Raw genomic sequence first — 19,063 nt, 5'->3', positions numbered from 1 at the left:
TTCTATAAGAGGAAGGGGTTGAATTAAATTCACTTATAGCTCTAAAAATCTAGATTTCTTTAAAAGTCTAAATTTTTATGCTCTGATTTCAATTATTCAGGGAAAACAGCCCAACATTTCTGCAAGTCAGTACTACTCGTAGATGGCATGATATAATACTGCACGATTGCCTTAATAACTGCTTTTTTTCCCTGAGTTCTGATCGCTCCTTTTCTAGCTTTCTCTAGCCTCTTTCCTAAGGAATATACTGTTGTTTAAGGACTGACCTTTTGACCCATAAGAGTTAATACAGTTCCTGAAAACATCTATCTTAAAACTGGGGAAATAATTTAGGCACAGGAACAATACAACTCATCAAAGAATGATGAAATTAATCCATATGCAGCCACACTGTGATATTAGGCGGAGCAGAATTTCCTGAAGCGTCATATAATACTCTGAAAACTTGTATCTGTGCAATTTCCACCAAAAAGAGAACTGTTATAAACATTTTAGAAACACAGGCTATTTTGCCCATCAATTGGGGAATGGATGAATAAGTTGTGGTATGTGATTATGATGGAATACTACTATTATGCTACAAGAAATTATGGGCTCAGTGATATTAAAAAAACATTGGGAGGCTTGCACTAAATAACGAAGAGCAAAATTAGCAAAAGAGAATACTGTATTAAGTAATAGCAATATTGATTTTAAAAATATGAAGAAAGCCACTATTTGTATCTAGGGAAAAGATGGATAAATAGATGTACAGAATAATTTTACATACATACACTCACACACGTGTGTATGTGTATGTCTATTTATACATTTATCTATACTTATTTGCGTCTAATGGCAGTTGTCTCTGAAATGAGAAGGCCAGAGGGAAGGAAAAAGAGGAGAAAAAAAGGAAATTTGCATGATTATTTTATTGTATATTTAAAAGGAATAGCAAGTTGTATATAGTGAATTTGCAGTTTCAAGTTCAATCATCTTTTTTATTGTACTATGTTATGGAAATGCTTGTTTTATTTCATTAGTTGAACAAATTTTTAAAAACTTGAATCTGCATAGCTAGCTTTTTTTCTCTTCATGGTACACATGCTATGTCAATCTATGCTATGTCTTTGTGAACACTGTTAGCCTTTTAAAGCAGTAAGCCCTTTCTGTCACTTAGAAGCAGGACCAAAACTATTTTAATTTCTTGTATTTCAGAAACAATTCCTAATTTGTTGTGTTCTCTGGCATGTTGTGAAATGGTTAAGTCATATGACTATGTGCAACTTTCTACTAGTAGTCTGCATTACTTGGATTACTTATTAAATGAAAAACATGATCAATACTCCATCTGCAAAGATGAAAAAATCCACATATGTGAATGAGTCTATAATCCATTCATTGTTTTATGGGCCTGAAACCCTCTAGGGAGTGTTCCTGAGTGCTGGGTGATGGCCCTGAGTGATGAGCTTTACATTTAGATTGCTGAGTTAGCTGAAAGATGTGTGATACCACAAGTAGGCAGAGAGTTCCCTACTGACTATGCAGCCATGGAGATTCCTGTCTGATGTTTATTCCAGCAAAGGCATGAAATATTTTGTATGCATGAAATGTAGCAGAGATACACGTTTTCATTAGTGATATACCAAAAAGCAGAAATGTTTTTAAACGTACTGAGCAAGGCTATGCTTTATTAGGAAAGAAGGAACAAGAGAGAGAATGAGAGTGAGAAACAAAGAGACACACACACATTCTTCTATTTATCTAAAATTCTTGAAATTTAATGAAAATACTTTGTGATTTATACAGCATACTTATCAGCCCAATTCTAACACCTCATTCTGAACTATAATCTCTTGCTATGCTGCTGGGGAAAGTAAATATATACATTAAATCACTAAAATAGCATTATGGGTCTCCTGATTTACAGTCACAATACAGCTAGGCCCCGATTAGTGTGAATAATGACTCCCCACATTCTAAATGTCTTCATGTATTAAAAATCACACTCTTAGAACTTATATAAAATATGGTCACTGGTTCCAGCTCAATGATAATACAATGTATGAAGTTGAATAATATGACTTTCAGGAGATTCATTATCTGTACTAATTGAGACCTAGCTTTAATCATAAAAATGGAGACTTACCTATAAAGTATGATAGTAGTATTGCCAGGAGCACAGAGACCCCTACAGCACAGAGGGCAGTGCATTTCCAACTACAGTATTTTGAAGATTTCTTGAATTTAAAAGCACTTCTTGATAGGGTGTTTCTAGGTAGTGGCCGAGTCGGGGGGGAATAAACAGAGCCAGATGCCATTGTGTATCCTGGTGTGGCAGTACTGAACAGTGGCGTCGTCCCTGTTCCTGTTTTGAATAGGAAATGCCTGGAAAATGAAAAAATATCATTGTAAGATACAAGGACGTGAAACTGTAAGACACAAGTTGCTGAGATATCTATATCTTTATCTATAGATACATAGATAAATATGAGATGATAAAGATATCTATATATAGCTATGTCTACGCAGATGCATCCATCTATAGATAGCAATGTGTCTGCAGATATACCTATAAAAAACAAAAAGTGAGAAGATATCTAGCTACATTTTTGGATATATCTAGCATATTGATAGATATCTCAAGAGATATATCTATATCCACATATCTCTCTTCTTTTTTTCCCCTTTTACATGATCTATATAGTTCACGGTATATAAAAAGATTATGAATGCTAATAAATATTCTTAAAGACAAAGCAACACGCATGTCTTAGATATATCCCTTTCTCTGTACTCATAGAGTTACTACCCTAGTTTTACCACCCTGGTTCAGGTCCTCAACTCTTCAGGCCTTGAGAATTAGGTACAACAGCCTATGAGGCAATTTGTCCAATTCATGTCTCCCCACTCTTCCACTCTCTATTCCATTGCCAAAGTGAACTTCCTGAAGTACAGATCTGACTACATCATTCTCCCCTAATTAATAAATTCTAGTAACTTCTTTTATCTTCAGGATCAAATATGAAGTCTTCTCTGTAGCATTTAAAGGCCTTCCCAAATGGCCAACCTACTTTCTACCTTTCCATGCTAGACTTTTATTCATATACTTTATAATTGAGCAACCAGGTTTTCTCACTGCTCCTGAAAAATGGTGTTCCAACTCTTGGAATTATGTTTTTTTGGTTGATTGCCTTTAAGGAAGGAATGCTTTTCCTTCTCATTTCTCCTTCCTATTACTTCTCTAGCTTCTGTGAAAACTTACTTCAAATATCATCTTCTGTAAGAGGCCTTTTCTGGTCCTTCCTTTCACTCCCTGCCTTCCCTGAGATTGCCTTCCCCTTGCACTGTATGTGTGTCTGTCTATGTGCATTCATCTATCTATCTATATATATACTTATAGGTATCTATGTAATATATACACATACATATGTATATGTGCAAATAGGTATGTATCTAACATGTACACACACCTATTTGAGGTATATGTGTCTATAGGTACATATGTGTATCAAATATGTATATATATACAGTATATATCTATAGCTATCTATCTATCTCTCTATATCTATATATCTGATACATGTATGTGTAGTGCTTGCATAGTTTGAGGCTGTCTGCCCTGTTAGAAGATTTCTGCTTTACTTTGTATCCTTAGTTCCTAGCACAATGTCTGGCATATAATAAACTCTTTCTCTTTCTTTTCTCTTCCTTCCTTTCTTTGTTTTTTTTTTTTTTTTTTAAAGAGAGACATTTAGGATCAAGGAACTTGTCCAAGATCATACTGTTAGTAAGTTTCAAGTATCTAAGACTGGATTTGAACTGGGGTCCTCCTGACTCCAGGGCCAGTGCTCTATCCACTCTGCCACTTAGCTGCTTTCTAACCTCTTAATAAATGCTTTATTGACTTGTCTCTTCTCTTTATTCTTTCCTCTCTCTTCTTCCCCCACTCTTTCTAGCTATTAGGCTCAACATTAAATTTTTCCTTCAATATTTTGTTATAATTTAGAGCTCATATTCGGTTCTCAAAGACTATGGTAGGAGAGCAGAAGTGATAAGGTCCTAATGAACAATCAAGGTGTGCAGTATAGGCCTGATAATGACCTATCTAAGCCCCCAGTGATTTGTCTTTTTGGCATAGCAGCTTATGAAACCTTTCTAATACATGGGAAGTGATCTGTAACACAAATGAAATCAAGTATCCTTGAACATTACCTACTCAAGACACTGGACAAAGTATCTCCCACTGCTCTTGAGATAAACTGTAGAGATGTGAACTAAATTATAGCATATACTGTGCTGATTCAAATGGACTATACTACCAGACCGGACTATACTGAATTCACATTCAATGTGAATTTAGAGAAAGTGTCCTACAGGGCTCCATATGCAGGTAGTATAACAACATTTTTATCGTCAGTGATTTGGATGAAGACACGGATAAAATGCTTATCAAATCTACAGATGGCACAAAGCTTGGAAGGACAGTTAGCAAAATGCATGATATGGCTGCCAACCAAAAAATTCTCAATAGTCTGGAAATACATGATAAAAATGATACAATGAATGTTAAGAAGGATAAATATAAAGTACTATTAAGGAACACCCTAATTACAGGATGGGGTAGGACATGGCTAGACAGTAGCTCTTATAGGAAAAATATTAGTAGACTTTAGTCTACTTTAGTAGACTAAATCTGTCTCTAAAACTGTATATGTAGTAGCCAAAGAGGTAGCAAGATTATAAGTTTCATTAACTGAAGCAGTGTCCAGATGTATGGATGAAGTAATAGTCATACCACATTGGAAGGAGTATTAGTTTTAGTTCTGGCCATCACATTTTATGAAGGTCACTGTCACTGAGAGGCTGGAATGCAGTCAAAAAAGGGTGGTCATGACGGGATAGGACTTGGGACTATGCCATACAAGGATCCATTAACAGAAGTGAAGATGTATATTCAATAGGAGAGAAAAAAGGGTTTCAAAAGCAGCTATCTTTATCGGCTTGTGGGGCTCTTGTATGGAAAAGACATTACAGTTGTTTTTATTTGGCCAGACAGATCATAAGTAGTAACAATGGGGTGAAGTTATAGAGAGAAATATTTCAGTTCCTTATGAGGAAAAAATGAGTAGAACTGGCCCAACATGGAGGGGTAAAGTGTGAAAGGAAGTGAGGTGCTTATCACTGAAGGTCTTCAAGAGTAACACTCAGCAAGAGTAGTTGAACTAGTTGTGGTGAACAATTGTGATGGAATACTGTTGTACTATAAGAAACTATTTGCTCAATGATTTTAGAAGTGCATGGAAAGGCATGAAATGATGAAAAGTAACGTAAACAGAACTAGAAGAACATTGCACAGAGTAATAGCAATATTGTTTTAAGAATGATTTTTGAGTGACTGACGTTTTAACTATTAAAAATAAAAGACATATGAAGAAAGATGCTACCTGCACTCAGAGAAATAACTGAAAAATATATGTATAGAATAATTTTACACACATATACACTTATGTACAAATACATATATATGTGTATATAATACATGTATTATATATATTTATATATAGACATACATATATACCTATTTGTGTCTAATGGTAAGCATCTCTAGTATTGGGGGAGGAGAGAAAAAAAAGGAACAAAGAAATTTACATAATAACTCATATATTTGGAGGAAATAGCAAGTCATACATGGTACATTTGCAATTTCATATGTAATCATCTTTTGTTTTTTAATTGTGCTATGCTATGGAAATGCTTCTTTTGTTTCATGAACTGAAAATAAAATAAAAATTTTAAAAAGTACTACTGGATGATGACTTTTCAGAGAGGTTGCAGAATGAATTCTGGCTCAAAGAGCCAGATACTTCTAGATAACTTCTGGAATCCTTTCCAACTCTGAAATGGAATGGTTCTAATCCTGGAAATGTAAAACTTATTCCTGTTCAGAGTATTCCTGTAATTCTTTATAAAAAGCTTTCAAAGACAATTTACAAGTCACACAGCCTTAGACTGGGAATGGACCTTAGAAGTCATTTAGACTATTTTTGTACCTGATATATGAAGCTTTTTTTTTTTTTTTTTTTTTTTTTTTAAACACAAAATCTTGATTAAATGGTCATCTACTTTCTGCTTCAACACTTCTAGTCTCAGGGAACTCACTAACTCACTTTCAGTTTTACCCTCAGATAATCCTAACTGCTGATAATGCTTGTTGTTCAGTCATGTCTGACTCTTTGAACCCACGAACTATATTTTCTATGGGATTTTCTTTGGCAAAAATTCTGGAGCGATTTTCCATTTCCTTCTCCAGTGAGTGAAAGCAAACAGAGGTTAAGTGATCTGCCCAAAGTCTGGGGTCAAGTTTGAATTTAATAGTTCCTAACTCCAGCCCAATGCTCTATCCACTGAGCAATCTAGCTAACTCTTTGTGCTTAGATGAACAATAATCTGTTGTCTGTTAACATAGTACCCTCTGCTCCAAGGAAATGAATATCATTCCTTTATAGTTACACCTGGCATTTAACACCTTCAGAAACACAGGTTTATGGAAGTCAACTCAATTATCTGAATGCACATTATCTATTCTGTCAATTATCTGAGGTAATATCTTCATCATAGATAACCCATTAGTGTTGTGCATAGCCAAAACCAGTTTTGTGTCCCCAAGGAATGAAAATTCATTTTTACTTCTAATCTAAAAGAAGCATAATCAGGAAAATAAATCTGCTGGGAGGGGGGACATAAAACATTCTAAATTATGCAAGTCATTTAATCAATTTAGCAGCAGCAGCAAATGTCAATTTACTCAGCTTTACTAGTCATTGTTGGGAATTCTAGGTAGAATTGAGCATTGACTCAGTTTCCAAAATTAGTACAATTTATTTACTCCCTGTCCACAGGAACAATATTTCTACTATGAATAGGTCAGGAAATGCTCCAGTCATGGGGCTTTGGGGATTTTCTTGAAAGGCCAGGCATGATAATCTATACTATTTTTAAATGGGTTTCTTTGACCTTGTTTCTAATTTATTTTAATATTAATTTAGAGAGATGATCTATTACTCTATGCCTTCATGGAAAAAAAAACAGAATTTATAACAACTTTTGGTAACAGATTTTATGAATCAGATGCACAAGATTTTTTTTCCCTTCTCTGTCCAAATGCCTGTCCACATAAATAACTTATTAGGTCTAAGTCTATAAAAACCAAATAAAACCTGATTCGATTTTAAATAAATCTGAGTATAGGAAGGGACAAAATGCTAAGAAATTGAAAATGGAACTTTTTACACTGCCTCTACGATGCGTGGGAAAGGATGGTTTTGATTTTGGAAGCTCCTAAAAATTAAAAGGTTTTTATATGTTGAATTTATCTACAAGTTCGTCCATCTAAAACACTATCGTATGGATTCCAGTGTGGGCAATCATGCCGCAAAGTGTTTAAATAGATCAATATGTAAATAAATTTATAAGTACATATTAATTTTCATTTAGGCATATGATTGTTAGTCTTGGATTCAAAGTGGCTGGATGCCCATTTCCCATGAATAAAAAGTCTCTCCCCCTGAAATAGGCAAAAAAAGAACAATGACAGATGATGACTGTGATTAAAATATATCTTCTCTGCATGAGACATACAACAGTTTTCTACACAGAGAAATTATTTTTCCCATTAACTCTCTGTAAATTACACTCTCCCCTCCCCCATGATCCTCTACCTTCTACTTTATGGTACATAAAAGGTTATGGAGCTTTGGGAATATGTATGATGTATACATCCAAATGTGGAGCATTATATATATATAATATGTAATATATACAATGTATATTATATACACAAATATGTGTGCATAAGTATGTATATTACATACACGTATATTGATCAGCATGGGAATTTATCTGTATTTATATAAAAATATGTATCTGTCTGTCTCCAGTTCAGAATGTATTGTTAGGACCTGGGATCCAGATGTTGCCAGCCTGAATCCTGGCCCTCATTCCCTTGACTTTTTAGACCATATTTGGGAATTTTTAAAGTCCACCCTTTGAGAAAAATTCCCCATTGTATTCCACAATAAAAGTAGCAGCCTCTTTTAACACCGAGCACACCGCAACGGGCTGATTTTTGTTCTGATGCTTCTAACGATGCCCCGTGTGACGCCTGCCTGCAGTTCCTCCGCTATTTGTGCCCGCGTCCTCACTCTGGTGATGAACTAGAGAGGCGCGCTTGAAGAGAGACTATCAGAGACTGAGATGAGGAAAATCAATTTCAAAGCCCCAAAGCCAGCTGGTGCAGAAGGTCAGTGCACACTAACAGTTGCTCTGTGGCACCGGGATCTCGAGGGGGCTCCTCCGGTCCAACAGCAGCCGCGCCAGACGACAGCTTTGCAACCGCGCGGCATCATTAACTTGTAACGCTATGCGGCAACCAAAAACAAAACCGCGTCGGGTTACTTTGTAGCGGGCGCAATTAATAGTTGCTTTTTAAAAACAACAACAAACGAAAAGACTCGCGGCTCGGCTGCTTGCTTGCAGACCTCCCCTCTCTCTGGTCTCGCCCGTATTTCTAAATGACTAACTGATATTTCCTTCCGGAGGTCATGTCACAAATTCAAAATGAGGAGGACAAAAACTGAATCCCCCTCATCTTTTTTTCCTGTCCCCATTCCCTCCCTTCTTGGTCACTATAGTAATTCTATTATCCTCTCCAACTGACAGACTTGGTATAATTTTCAATTACTCCTCTTTGTCCTCTTGCTTCTAGGCTGTCACCGAGTCCCTTGATTCTTTTCTGATAGTGTCTTTTGTTCCCCCTCCTTCCTTCAGGCGGGACCACAACTTAAATTTTGGTTTTGGGATCCTACCATCGCATCCCTTCTGGAAACACAAGAGAGAGACATTGTAGTTCAGGAGTTAGTATCCATGTCCTCAGAATCCCAGCTCTGCAACTTAATAGACAACTGAATTTGGGTAACTCATTTAACTTATCTGAATCTCAGTCTCTTTGGCTCTCAAATGTGTATAAACCTCATCCTACTATCCTCATAGGTTCGTTTCAAAGTAAATGATTTCAGATATACTGAAAATGCATGCAAAATGTATAAACATAAATCTACACTCCTCTCCTTCATGTTATCTCATTTTCTTTATTCAAGAAGTTTCTTTCCCATCCCCCAAGGATTAATTACACTAGTTAAACCTTTATATCCCTCTTTTTAATCCTATTATCTATGGTAGAATGACAAAAAGTAATGGTTGCTAAGTTCTTTCTTCTATGTATGAGGATCTGAGGTAAAAGCTCACTTCTGACACTTGTTTCCTATGTGATTTTCAGCAAGTCACTTGACTTTTCACTGGGCCTTAGTTACCTCATCTGTAAAATTAGGGGCTGGGATTAGGTGGCCTCTGAATTCCCTTCCAGTTGTAGATAGAAAAACCCTTTATTTCCGTTAAAGCCATTTCTCACAAAAGTGGCAATATACTACTTTCAATAAAAAAAAAGCAACCAGATTTTTTAAAGTAAATTTTTGAGTCTTTAAATGCTCTGTCTATATATTTGTATTTCAACTGATATATTTTAAATACTCCAACATCATTTATATAAAATAAAACAATTGTCATAACAAGAGTTACTTGAAAATAATAAATCAGCATGTTACAATAAAAAGTACATAGGATTCAGGGACAAGATATTTGCATTTAGTTGCTAGCTTTGACCTTTTCTAGCTCTGTGTCATTTAACTAATTTGTGCCTCACTTTCCTCTTCTGTAAAATGAGGATTTAAAAACAAACAAACAAATATAGCATGTAGCCTATGGTCTAATAAAAGACTATGGACTAACTCGTACTAGGTCTCTTGCTGTGGTCATTTTCTTTTTTTTGGCTAACTGGATTTGCTCCAGGGAAATCTCAATGGGGTTGTCACTGGAGAGATTGCTTGTTTAGATTCCATCTAAAATTTACTCTGGGGAATTGCTGAATAAAACAATCTTTTTTCCATCTGACATTCACTGTCCAAGTAACTTTGCTCTCCAGGTAGGATTTACAGGAGCAATGCAGATTATCCTTTTCTTTCTCCAGGAGTCTTTTGTATCTGTAAATCTCCTTTCTATGGAAAATCCAATCCTCTAACTCACAAACTGGAAATTTTTGAATTTGGGGTTAACATAAAACAATTCCCAGAACTGATATTGTTCATGAATTTCCTTTCTCTAAAGACCGAATTCTGGTATTATGCTCCCTAGTAAATTAAAAATCTCCTCTACTCACACTGAATCTTAGAGTTCAGGGACATTATCCATGAGCTACCTTCTTGAACTACAAGCACATGCTTGCCTTTGTCATGTGCTTCTGTTGCAAATCACCATCAATTGTTCTCCCTCCCTTCTCCCATTTAGTTGTACTTTGAAAAAGGCTAAGGAGTCTTGTCAAGCAAGAGAGAGTGAAGTGGGCCAAGATGATCTCACAGCCTTTTTTATATACCATGGGTAAGAGTGGCTCTTCTGAAAGAGATCATCCTTCCTAAATTACAAACCTTCATTTTCCAGTATTCCAGCAATAAAGTACGAGTAGGCATGTTCCTATTCCATAGGGAGGTATCCCTCAGGTTCATTCAAGCATAAGACTGGGCCCTGCAAGCTCATCACAGTCAGTGAGATTTCAAGTGGCTTTTCTGTAATTTCCCCCTTATACATGTCACATTTCTTTTTTTATAAATCTGTTCATATACTCCAGGCAGAGAGAACTCTGTATATGCAATATTGGAAAGCCATTTATCAACTTTCTTCCAAACTAGTCATTTTATACATCCATAATAAAACATATGTTCTCAAAATTTTTAACACTTAAACTAATAATTTGATAGAGAAACTGATACATCAAGGGGCTGCTGTGAAGAAAGTACTTTGCAAATTTAAAAGGCTATATTAATGTGAGCCATTACAACCAGTTATAAACAGAGGCATATAGCTCAGGGGATAAATTTATCCACATCGCCATGGCCTGGAGGTCATCTGTGCCTTTGAAGGCTAATCTGGAGGAGTCTGAGCTTGAAAGTTCCCATCAAATAAGAGGCCTCCTTCATAAAATCTCTCTACTAAGATGAGACAGACAACACCAGAGGATTGATCAGATTTGCTGCAACTCATAAAGACCATCTATGGAGGCAAGGGAGGGTGTCAAAAGTGACAGAAAAAGCATTCCCTAAAATGACATTATGGTTCATTGCAGTCTTCCTTGAATAGCTGAGCATGTTTACTTGTTCAGAATTGGTGAGTATTCACACTGGTATAGGGAATTGTGGGTGAGAGTTTTCTTCTCCTAAAACTTACTTACAGCTTCTCTGAGTTTTAGAGGTTCTGAGATATTAAGTGACTTGTTAAGACCTCACAATCTCTGTGTGACTGATAGGATCTTTACCCCAGATCTTCTTTTAGGTGTTGTTTCCCCCAATTTCAATAAGAGCTCCTTAACAGAAGGGTTGGCTTATATTTCTAATTGTATCAAGCAAAAAATTCTTAATCATTCATTCATTCATTCATTCATTCCTGGCTCTATTCATTAAGCAATAATCCTCCTCTAGAGAACAGGTTGGGAAGACCAAAATAGAAAGTATTGTTCCCTGGAAAATACACAATAACTTTTTTCCAACTTTAGTAAAGGTTTTCCTCAAAAGAAAGGAAAAAAAGTCATAAAAAGAACCATTTTATCAACTAAATTATGAAACTTTTAATCTCATTTAATTTCATAATTATATATTTGTAAGCTTTAAACATTTTAATTTTCTTCTAAGTTTTATTTAGGGTCAAGCACATCCTTAAGAGGCAACAGGCAAAACAAATGACTATACTTCTAAAAAGATGAGGTAATATTTGGCTATTGTCACCATTGTACTGTTGAAATTTAACAATAGTAGCCAATGTACTAGGCTTGAAAAGATGAACATATTGTTTCCATTGTCTGATAGAACTGGTTGGGATAGAAAGTGCTTTTCTAACTGATCTAGCCTGACTCAAGAAGCATTTATTCCTTCCCTCACTCTACCTCCCTTCCTAACTGGAGTATTAATATATTGGAGACTTTTCATTTTCATCTCTTTCTTCCCGTTGTTTGCCAAAGAGATAATGTACATTAAATTAAAAGTTATCACATGAAACATATACAAGGGGATCCTAATGTTCATATTGCTGATTCCATCTAAGCAACATCATCATACTTTCCCTGGAATGTAAGATGTTTTTGAGGAAAATATCAGTTGGGCTTATTTAGATGCTCTGATTTCAAAGTGGATTTACCAATAAGTTAGCATGGATGTTTTTGGTTGATTTTATAACATATATAGATTCTAAGACTTTTAAATTTGGAGATATTTTGAAGCTTGAATTCCTTTTCATCTCAGCAGAATATGAATTATAGGATCACAGACTTAAAGAAGGAAGAATCTTCAGAGACCATCAGGATTCTAACTCTTCATTTTATCAATGAAGACAATGGATGAGAATACTTTTTCTATCACTCTTAACTATGATTCTTCACACTCCCTTGCTTCCATGGATGGTCTTTATGCGTTGCAGCAAGTGGCCAATTACATTATAAAGGCTGGTCAATCCTCTGATATTGTTTATATCATGTAATTACAGAGAATTTATGCAGACCTCTTATTTGATGGGATCTTTCAATGGTTACGTGGCTAGTATGAGCAGAGATTAGAACTTAGTTTTTCCTGACTTCAGGTCTTGCAAAACCTTTGGTTCCAAATTTTCCCCTCTTTCCCCCACTCCTTCCCCTAGATGGCAGGTAGTCAGATAAATGTTAAATATGTTAAATTACATTTTAAATCCAATATGTATATACATATCTATGCAGTTATCTTGCTGCACAAGAAAAATAAGATCTAGAAAGAAAAAAAAAACCTGAGAAACAAAACAAAAATGCAAGCAAGCAATAACAGAAAGAGTGAAAATGCTATGCTATGGTCTGTACTCAGTTCCCATAGTCCTCTCTCTGGGTGTAAATGGCTCTTTTCATTACTGGACAGTTGGTTTGAACTATTTCATTGTTGAAGAGAGCCATGTCCATCAGAATTGATCATAGTATAGTCATCTTGTTGCCATACCCAATGATCTCCTGGTTCTGCTCATTTCACTTAGCATCAGTTCATGTAAGTCTCTCCAGGTCTCTGTGAAATCATCCTATTGGTCATTTCTTACAGAACAATAATATCCCATAACATTCACATACCACAATTTACCCAATCATTCTTCAATTGATGGACATCCATTCAATTTCCAATTTCTAGCCACTATGAAAAGGGCTGCCACAAACATTTTGGCACATATAGGTCCCTTTCCTTTCTTTAGTATCTCTTTGGGATATAAGCCCAGTAGTAGCATTGTCAAAAATCTCTAGAGAACAGGTTTGCACAGTTTGATAACTTTTTGAGCATAGTTGCAAACTGCTTTCCAGAATGGTTGGATTTGTTCACAACTCCACCAACAATGCATCAGTGTCCCCATTTTCCCACATCCCCTCCAACATTCGTCATTATCTTTTCCTGTCATTCTAGCCAATCTGACAATCTGACAATCTGACAGAATTTTCTTAATTTGCATTTCTCTGATCAATAGTGATTTGGAGCACCTTTTCATATGACTAGAAATAGTTTCAATTTCTTTGTCTGAAAATTGTCTGTTCATATCTTTTGATCATTTATCAATCAGAGAATCTGCTTACTGACTTTTAAAGGACTTATTAAAGTTCTCATAAAATTTATTTGAAGTCAAATGACTCTTCCACAATGATATTTTCTGATCTAATAAAGAACTCCTTAGAAGATTTATGGATAAAAATTCCTTTTGGAAAAATTAGGATTAGAACTAATTGCTATGGGTAAAATAGTCCTAATTATCTGATAGATTACAGAAGAAAGGTTTGGGTAAATGCCATTTGAGATAGATGGGAAAAAAGAAAGGATGGAGGAAAGAAAGAAGAGAAAGGGAAGGAAAGCATGAAAAAAAGAAAGGAGGAAAAAGAAAATAAAAAGAAAGGGAAGAAAAAATTAAACAATTATCAAGTGTAGACTGTATGTCAAGTATTATCCAGAGTGCTGAGAATACAATTACAAGTAAATAAGGTAATCCTTACCCTCATGAAGATTACATTTTAATGGAGCAGATAATTCAAACACAATATCAAATTGTAATTTGCTTGTTACTAGCTACTCTGCAGCTTGTATTGTTTGATAAACAGGAAAATATGTTTGGATGAATATTGCCCAGGTGGAAACAGGGCATGTTTTAAAATATATCCTTGAGATAAATGATTTTGTCCCAAAGCAGATAATCTGTTCTATTTCACATCTTTTATACAATCTTCAGTCATAAATTTTATTTCAATTTATTAATATGTTAAAAATATACATTTATTAATGTGTTCAGAACTTAATTAAATTGGGGGGGAAATCATGGTTCCTAATTAAGTGGCATTTTTGATGTTGATTTCAATTAAATTAAGATACTATATGACTGTCATTTAAGATAATATTGAAGAAAGCAGTCTCACAGAATGAATTACCTGTTCCTTTTCAAGCCCTGGTTTCCTGGTGTTCTTGCCTTCTGGCTACCTGATTCTCATCACAGATATTCAGAGAGACCTATTACAATTACTGTAAGCATTGGCTTTCAATGCCTCAGTATTTGGAAGGAGACCTCAGTAGATGCTGGCCCTTAGGGGCTCCGCAAGACTCCTAAGCTTTGCGACTATAGCGGCTGCTCTGAATTTTCAGAAAAAAGCCCACCCACACTAGCAGCTGCATAAAAAAAACTGCAGAAAGCATTATGCAGCCACTTATTACACTATCATCTGTGTGCAATCAGTTCAATGAGACTATCATGGAATTACAGGATTCAGAAGAACCTAATGGCTGTTTCCAAGAAGGGCTTTGATTTGGGCCTAGTTCGATTTAAAACACTGTCTTAACTTTCTCCTTTTATATATGTATTCCCTTCTAGGTTGTATAAAGAACTGTATATAAAACTGAGCATCACCTAAAAAGTACTATGTAAAGGCTAACTCTCTTGCCTGATGTGCACATCAAGTGTTGAATTATCAATAGTTACTAATATTTAAGTTGGAGTGACTTGGTACATCTCAAATTCTAACTTCAAAGTCAAAAAAGGAAATTCCTCCCCTCCCTTGTTTTTTTTATTTTTAATTTTATCCTATGTTTTTGTTCTTTTGTTTCAGATCTTTTGTCTCAAGTTTTCCCCCTTTCTCTTCAATTTCTTCCCCAGTATTTTCTGACCACTTGGCTAATTATATCCTTCTGCAAGTTTCCTTTTTTTTTCCCCAATGGGATCTCCAAAGTGAGTCCCAAATTTCCTTTTACCTATATGGGTATCTCTACCTAAGTCTTAGTGAATATCCATTATTAAAGTTAGTGACATATTCTAGAATAAGAAAAGTCCTTTTCTGTAGGACTGTTTTTTTTTTTCCTAATTTTACATTCAATGGGGGTTATAAAGATAACTTTTTCTCCATGGCTTTTCATGTTCTATATTAATGTCATCCAATAATCCTGTTCCTTTATTCAAAATATTTTTGTTATTTTTGTTCCGGGGATTGGGAACCCTATAGAATTCAAGAAGCAAATTCTCCTGAGTGCTTAGTTGACTGAAACACTTTTAACTATGCTTTCCTCCCAAATAATATTTTTTACCCTCAAATTTTCTCATTCTGGTCATTTTTCTAGAAATTTTTGCTTGATTTGTATTCTCTCTACTTAAAAAAAAAAAAAAAAAAGATAGTACTACTTTGAATATTTTTCCATCCATAAAAAGGGCTTCACTGAAAGTACCTGAACAACTTATCAGACATACCTTGAAAGGCAGCACGATCTAGTGATTGGAATAATGACTTTGGAGTCAGAATGACTCCAGGTTTCTGTTTTTGTCATTTCCTAGCTGTGTAACCTGATTCAAATAATTTCCCTTCTTAGTCTTCTGAGTCATTCTTCAAAACTATGAGTTCCAAATACAGATGAAATCACAAGCCTGGACAAAAGAATACCATAGTGGTTCTTATAAATTAAAACCCTCCATTGACACTTTAAAAAAAATGAAAAATACATTAAATAATTGCCTTTATTTTCTTTTCCTCCACTCATTTCTTTCCCCTTAATTTTGTTTGGTTTTTGCAGAACTTCATATTATAACCCAATATATCACTCCTCTCTTTTCCCAAATACCCATCTCTTAATGCCACTGTCCTATCTAGAGAGCCTTCTCTTTTAACAAAGAATAAAAATAAAAATAGGTCAAGCAAAACTAACCGGTTCATAAATTAAGTCAAATAGCATGTACAGAATTCTGCATCTATAATCTTCATCAAAAGGGGAAGGAAGTGACATCTGTATATCTTTTTTTTTTTCAGAGTAAGATTCTGCAGGTCATTATAATTATATTCACTTTAAATTTTCCATTTTATCCATTTCTATCACTGTAGTCATATGGGTAAATTCTTTGTTCCATTTATATCACTTTGCATCAGTTCATATGTATATTTATGCCCTTCCATAATCTTCATATTCATTATTTCTTACAGCATACCAATATCATATAGTACCATAATTTATTTGGGGACTCCCCACTCTATTTTGCTTTCAGGTTTTTGCTACCACAAAATTTTTTTTTGGTGTTTTGAGGGGTTTTCTTTTGTCACTGACATTTGAATTATATATACCTAAAGTAGTGGGAATCTTTGAGTCAAAAAATATGGCCATTTTAGTCACTTTCTTTCCATTACTCCAATTTGATTTCCAGACTTCCTGCCCTCCCTCCTCCTCTTTTCAAATGACTGCTGATAAAACTGTCAATCTTTCATTTAAAGATGCTACAGTTATTAGGCAATACTCTTGTCCCCAAACATACATACATATATATATATATATATATATATATATATATATATATATATATACACACACACAATGATACTCATACCCACACTCACACATCTCACCCTATTTAGGCCTCGAATGGGAAACCCTGATATCCAAGATCATTGTAAAAATACAAAAATCTTAGCTATTTAGAGGATGCAGAAGCAAAGGATCATAATTGTAGCAAACATCACACATGGAACATAACTACTGCTGTTAAGGTGAAGTGTTATTTTTCTCCCTACAGAAATTTTTCAAGAACATAAATCAGTTTCACAGCTGGCTTCACAGTTGGATGTAGAAAAGTCTGGATAAGGGTACTTGACTGGGGAAAAGTCAATGAAGAGTGTTGGGAAACCTAGATTACTAAATTTCACTACTATTTACTAGGTTATGAATGAATTGCTGTTTTTTTATGAAAGAGGGATGGTAGTGCCCTAAGAACCATAAATGAGAATTAGAATCATTGGACTGAACAATTGTTGAGGGTTCTACTATTAGCAAAGTTGTTTCAAGCAGAGATTGACAGCTGTCATGGATGGTAGTCCTTCACATACACACACACACACACACACACACACACACAATTTCATTCAACACAAAAAAAGAAGAAACAAAAACCCTATATATTATGAACCTACTATATTCTAGGCACTGCATTAAGTGTGTTATAAATATTACATTTCATTCTCACAATCCTGAAAGATAAGTATATTTCATTATTTTATTATTATCTCCATTTTATAGTTGAGAAAACTGAGGCAGAGACAGGTTAAGACTCAGGGGTCCTCAAACTTTTTAAATAGGGGGGCCAGTTCACTGTCCCTCAGATTGTTGGAGGGCCGGACTATAGTAAAAACAAAAACTTTGTTTTGTGGGCCTTTAAATAAAGAAACTTCATAGCCCTGAGTGAGGGGGATAAATGTCCTCAGCTGCTGCATCTGGCCCCACGGGCATAGTTTGAGGACCCCTGGAAGTGATTTGCCCAAAGTCACACAGCTATTAAGTGTCTGAGGTCCAACTGAACTCAGGTCTTCCTAACTCTGCCCCTGTAATGAGAAAAGAGATACATTTTCTCATCTCTTCAAGGCTAAGCTTGCTCATTATCATTAACAGTATTCAGTTCTTGGGATTTGTTGCTTTGGTAATAAGTGTTGTTTCCTTTTACATTGGTGTATATATTATTTTCTGGTTCTGATTACTTTGATTATTTATTTAATTATTTGATTATTTATTTAAGCCTTCCCCTGTAGCTAGGTGGTGTGGCGGATCAAACATTGGACCCAGAGTCAGGAAGACTCATCATGAGTTCAAATATGGCCTCAAATACTAACTGTGTGACCTGGGCAAATCATGTAATGCAGATTGCCTCAGTTTCTTTATCTGTAAAATAAACTAGAGAAAGAAATGGCAAACCACTCTAATATTTTTGCTAAGAAAGCCCCCTGAAAGGTCACAGTGAGTCAGACATAACTGAAAAGAAACTAAAGGGCACTATCTCCTTTCCTTTTTAGAGAGGTAAGGAATACTGAATGGACTGTCAGCTGTAGTGAATATGTTGGTTAGTTAGGTTTAATTGTTTCCTACTCTTCCTAACCCTTTTCTTTTTTATTCATTGATATGAAAGATGGATTTCAGGGTAGGGAATGCATATATTTTAAAATGAAGGTGATTTAAAAACAAGTGATACTAATATATAGGTATCAGATTGTATTTGGTTCTTAGAGTTTGTTTAATCCTGGTTGTACCATTTAAGTCTTGTCAACCTCTTTTTCCTCATCTGTAAAGTGGGGATAAAAATATTTATGTAGCAATACTAAATGGGATAATATTTATAAATTTCTTTGCAAACCTTAAAGTTCTGTATAAATGTTGTAATTATTATTAGCTGTAGATTCATATAGGGATTCCCTCCACTAAGATAATATGATTTCTTAATGCTGACAAGAAATACTGTAGATCGGGTTTCAAATATTTGTCTATTTTCTCACCTAGTCCCTGTTTAAAACTGAAAAATACCTATGGATAAATGAGGAAGACATTAAAGTAAACAAATTATAGTATGGGTATGACTGAAATTTAAGAAAACTAATTCCATAAGCCTTGTACAAAAATCAGTTTCCTTACTGTTTTTAAATAGTCCC

General features: G+C 35.0%; 1 protein-coding gene across 5 annotated transcripts in view; it reads right to left on the bottom strand.

Annotated features, from left to right (window-relative positions):
- The window catches only part of LOC100924065 (teneurin-3), a 311,270-nt gene that overhangs the window by 206,165 nt on the left and 86,042 nt on the right, over positions 1–19,063 (bottom strand). For all 5 annotated transcript variants that reach the window (XM_031943281.1, XM_031943284.1, XM_031943282.1 and 2 more), the window contains exon 3: positions 2,129–2,367. In XM_031943281.1, the coding sequence (XP_031799141.1) occupies positions 2,129–2,367 (239 nt within the window). The remainder of the gene's footprint in view (positions 1–2,128; positions 2,368–19,063) is intronic.

Source organism: Sarcophilus harrisii, chromosome 6, assembly GCF_902635505.1.
Source record: "Sarcophilus harrisii chromosome 6, mSarHar1.11, whole genome shotgun sequence".
Lineage (NCBI taxonomy): Eukaryota > Metazoa > Chordata > Mammalia > Dasyuromorphia > Dasyuridae > Sarcophilus > Sarcophilus harrisii.
This window is presented reverse-complemented; position numbering and strand designations above follow the sequence as displayed.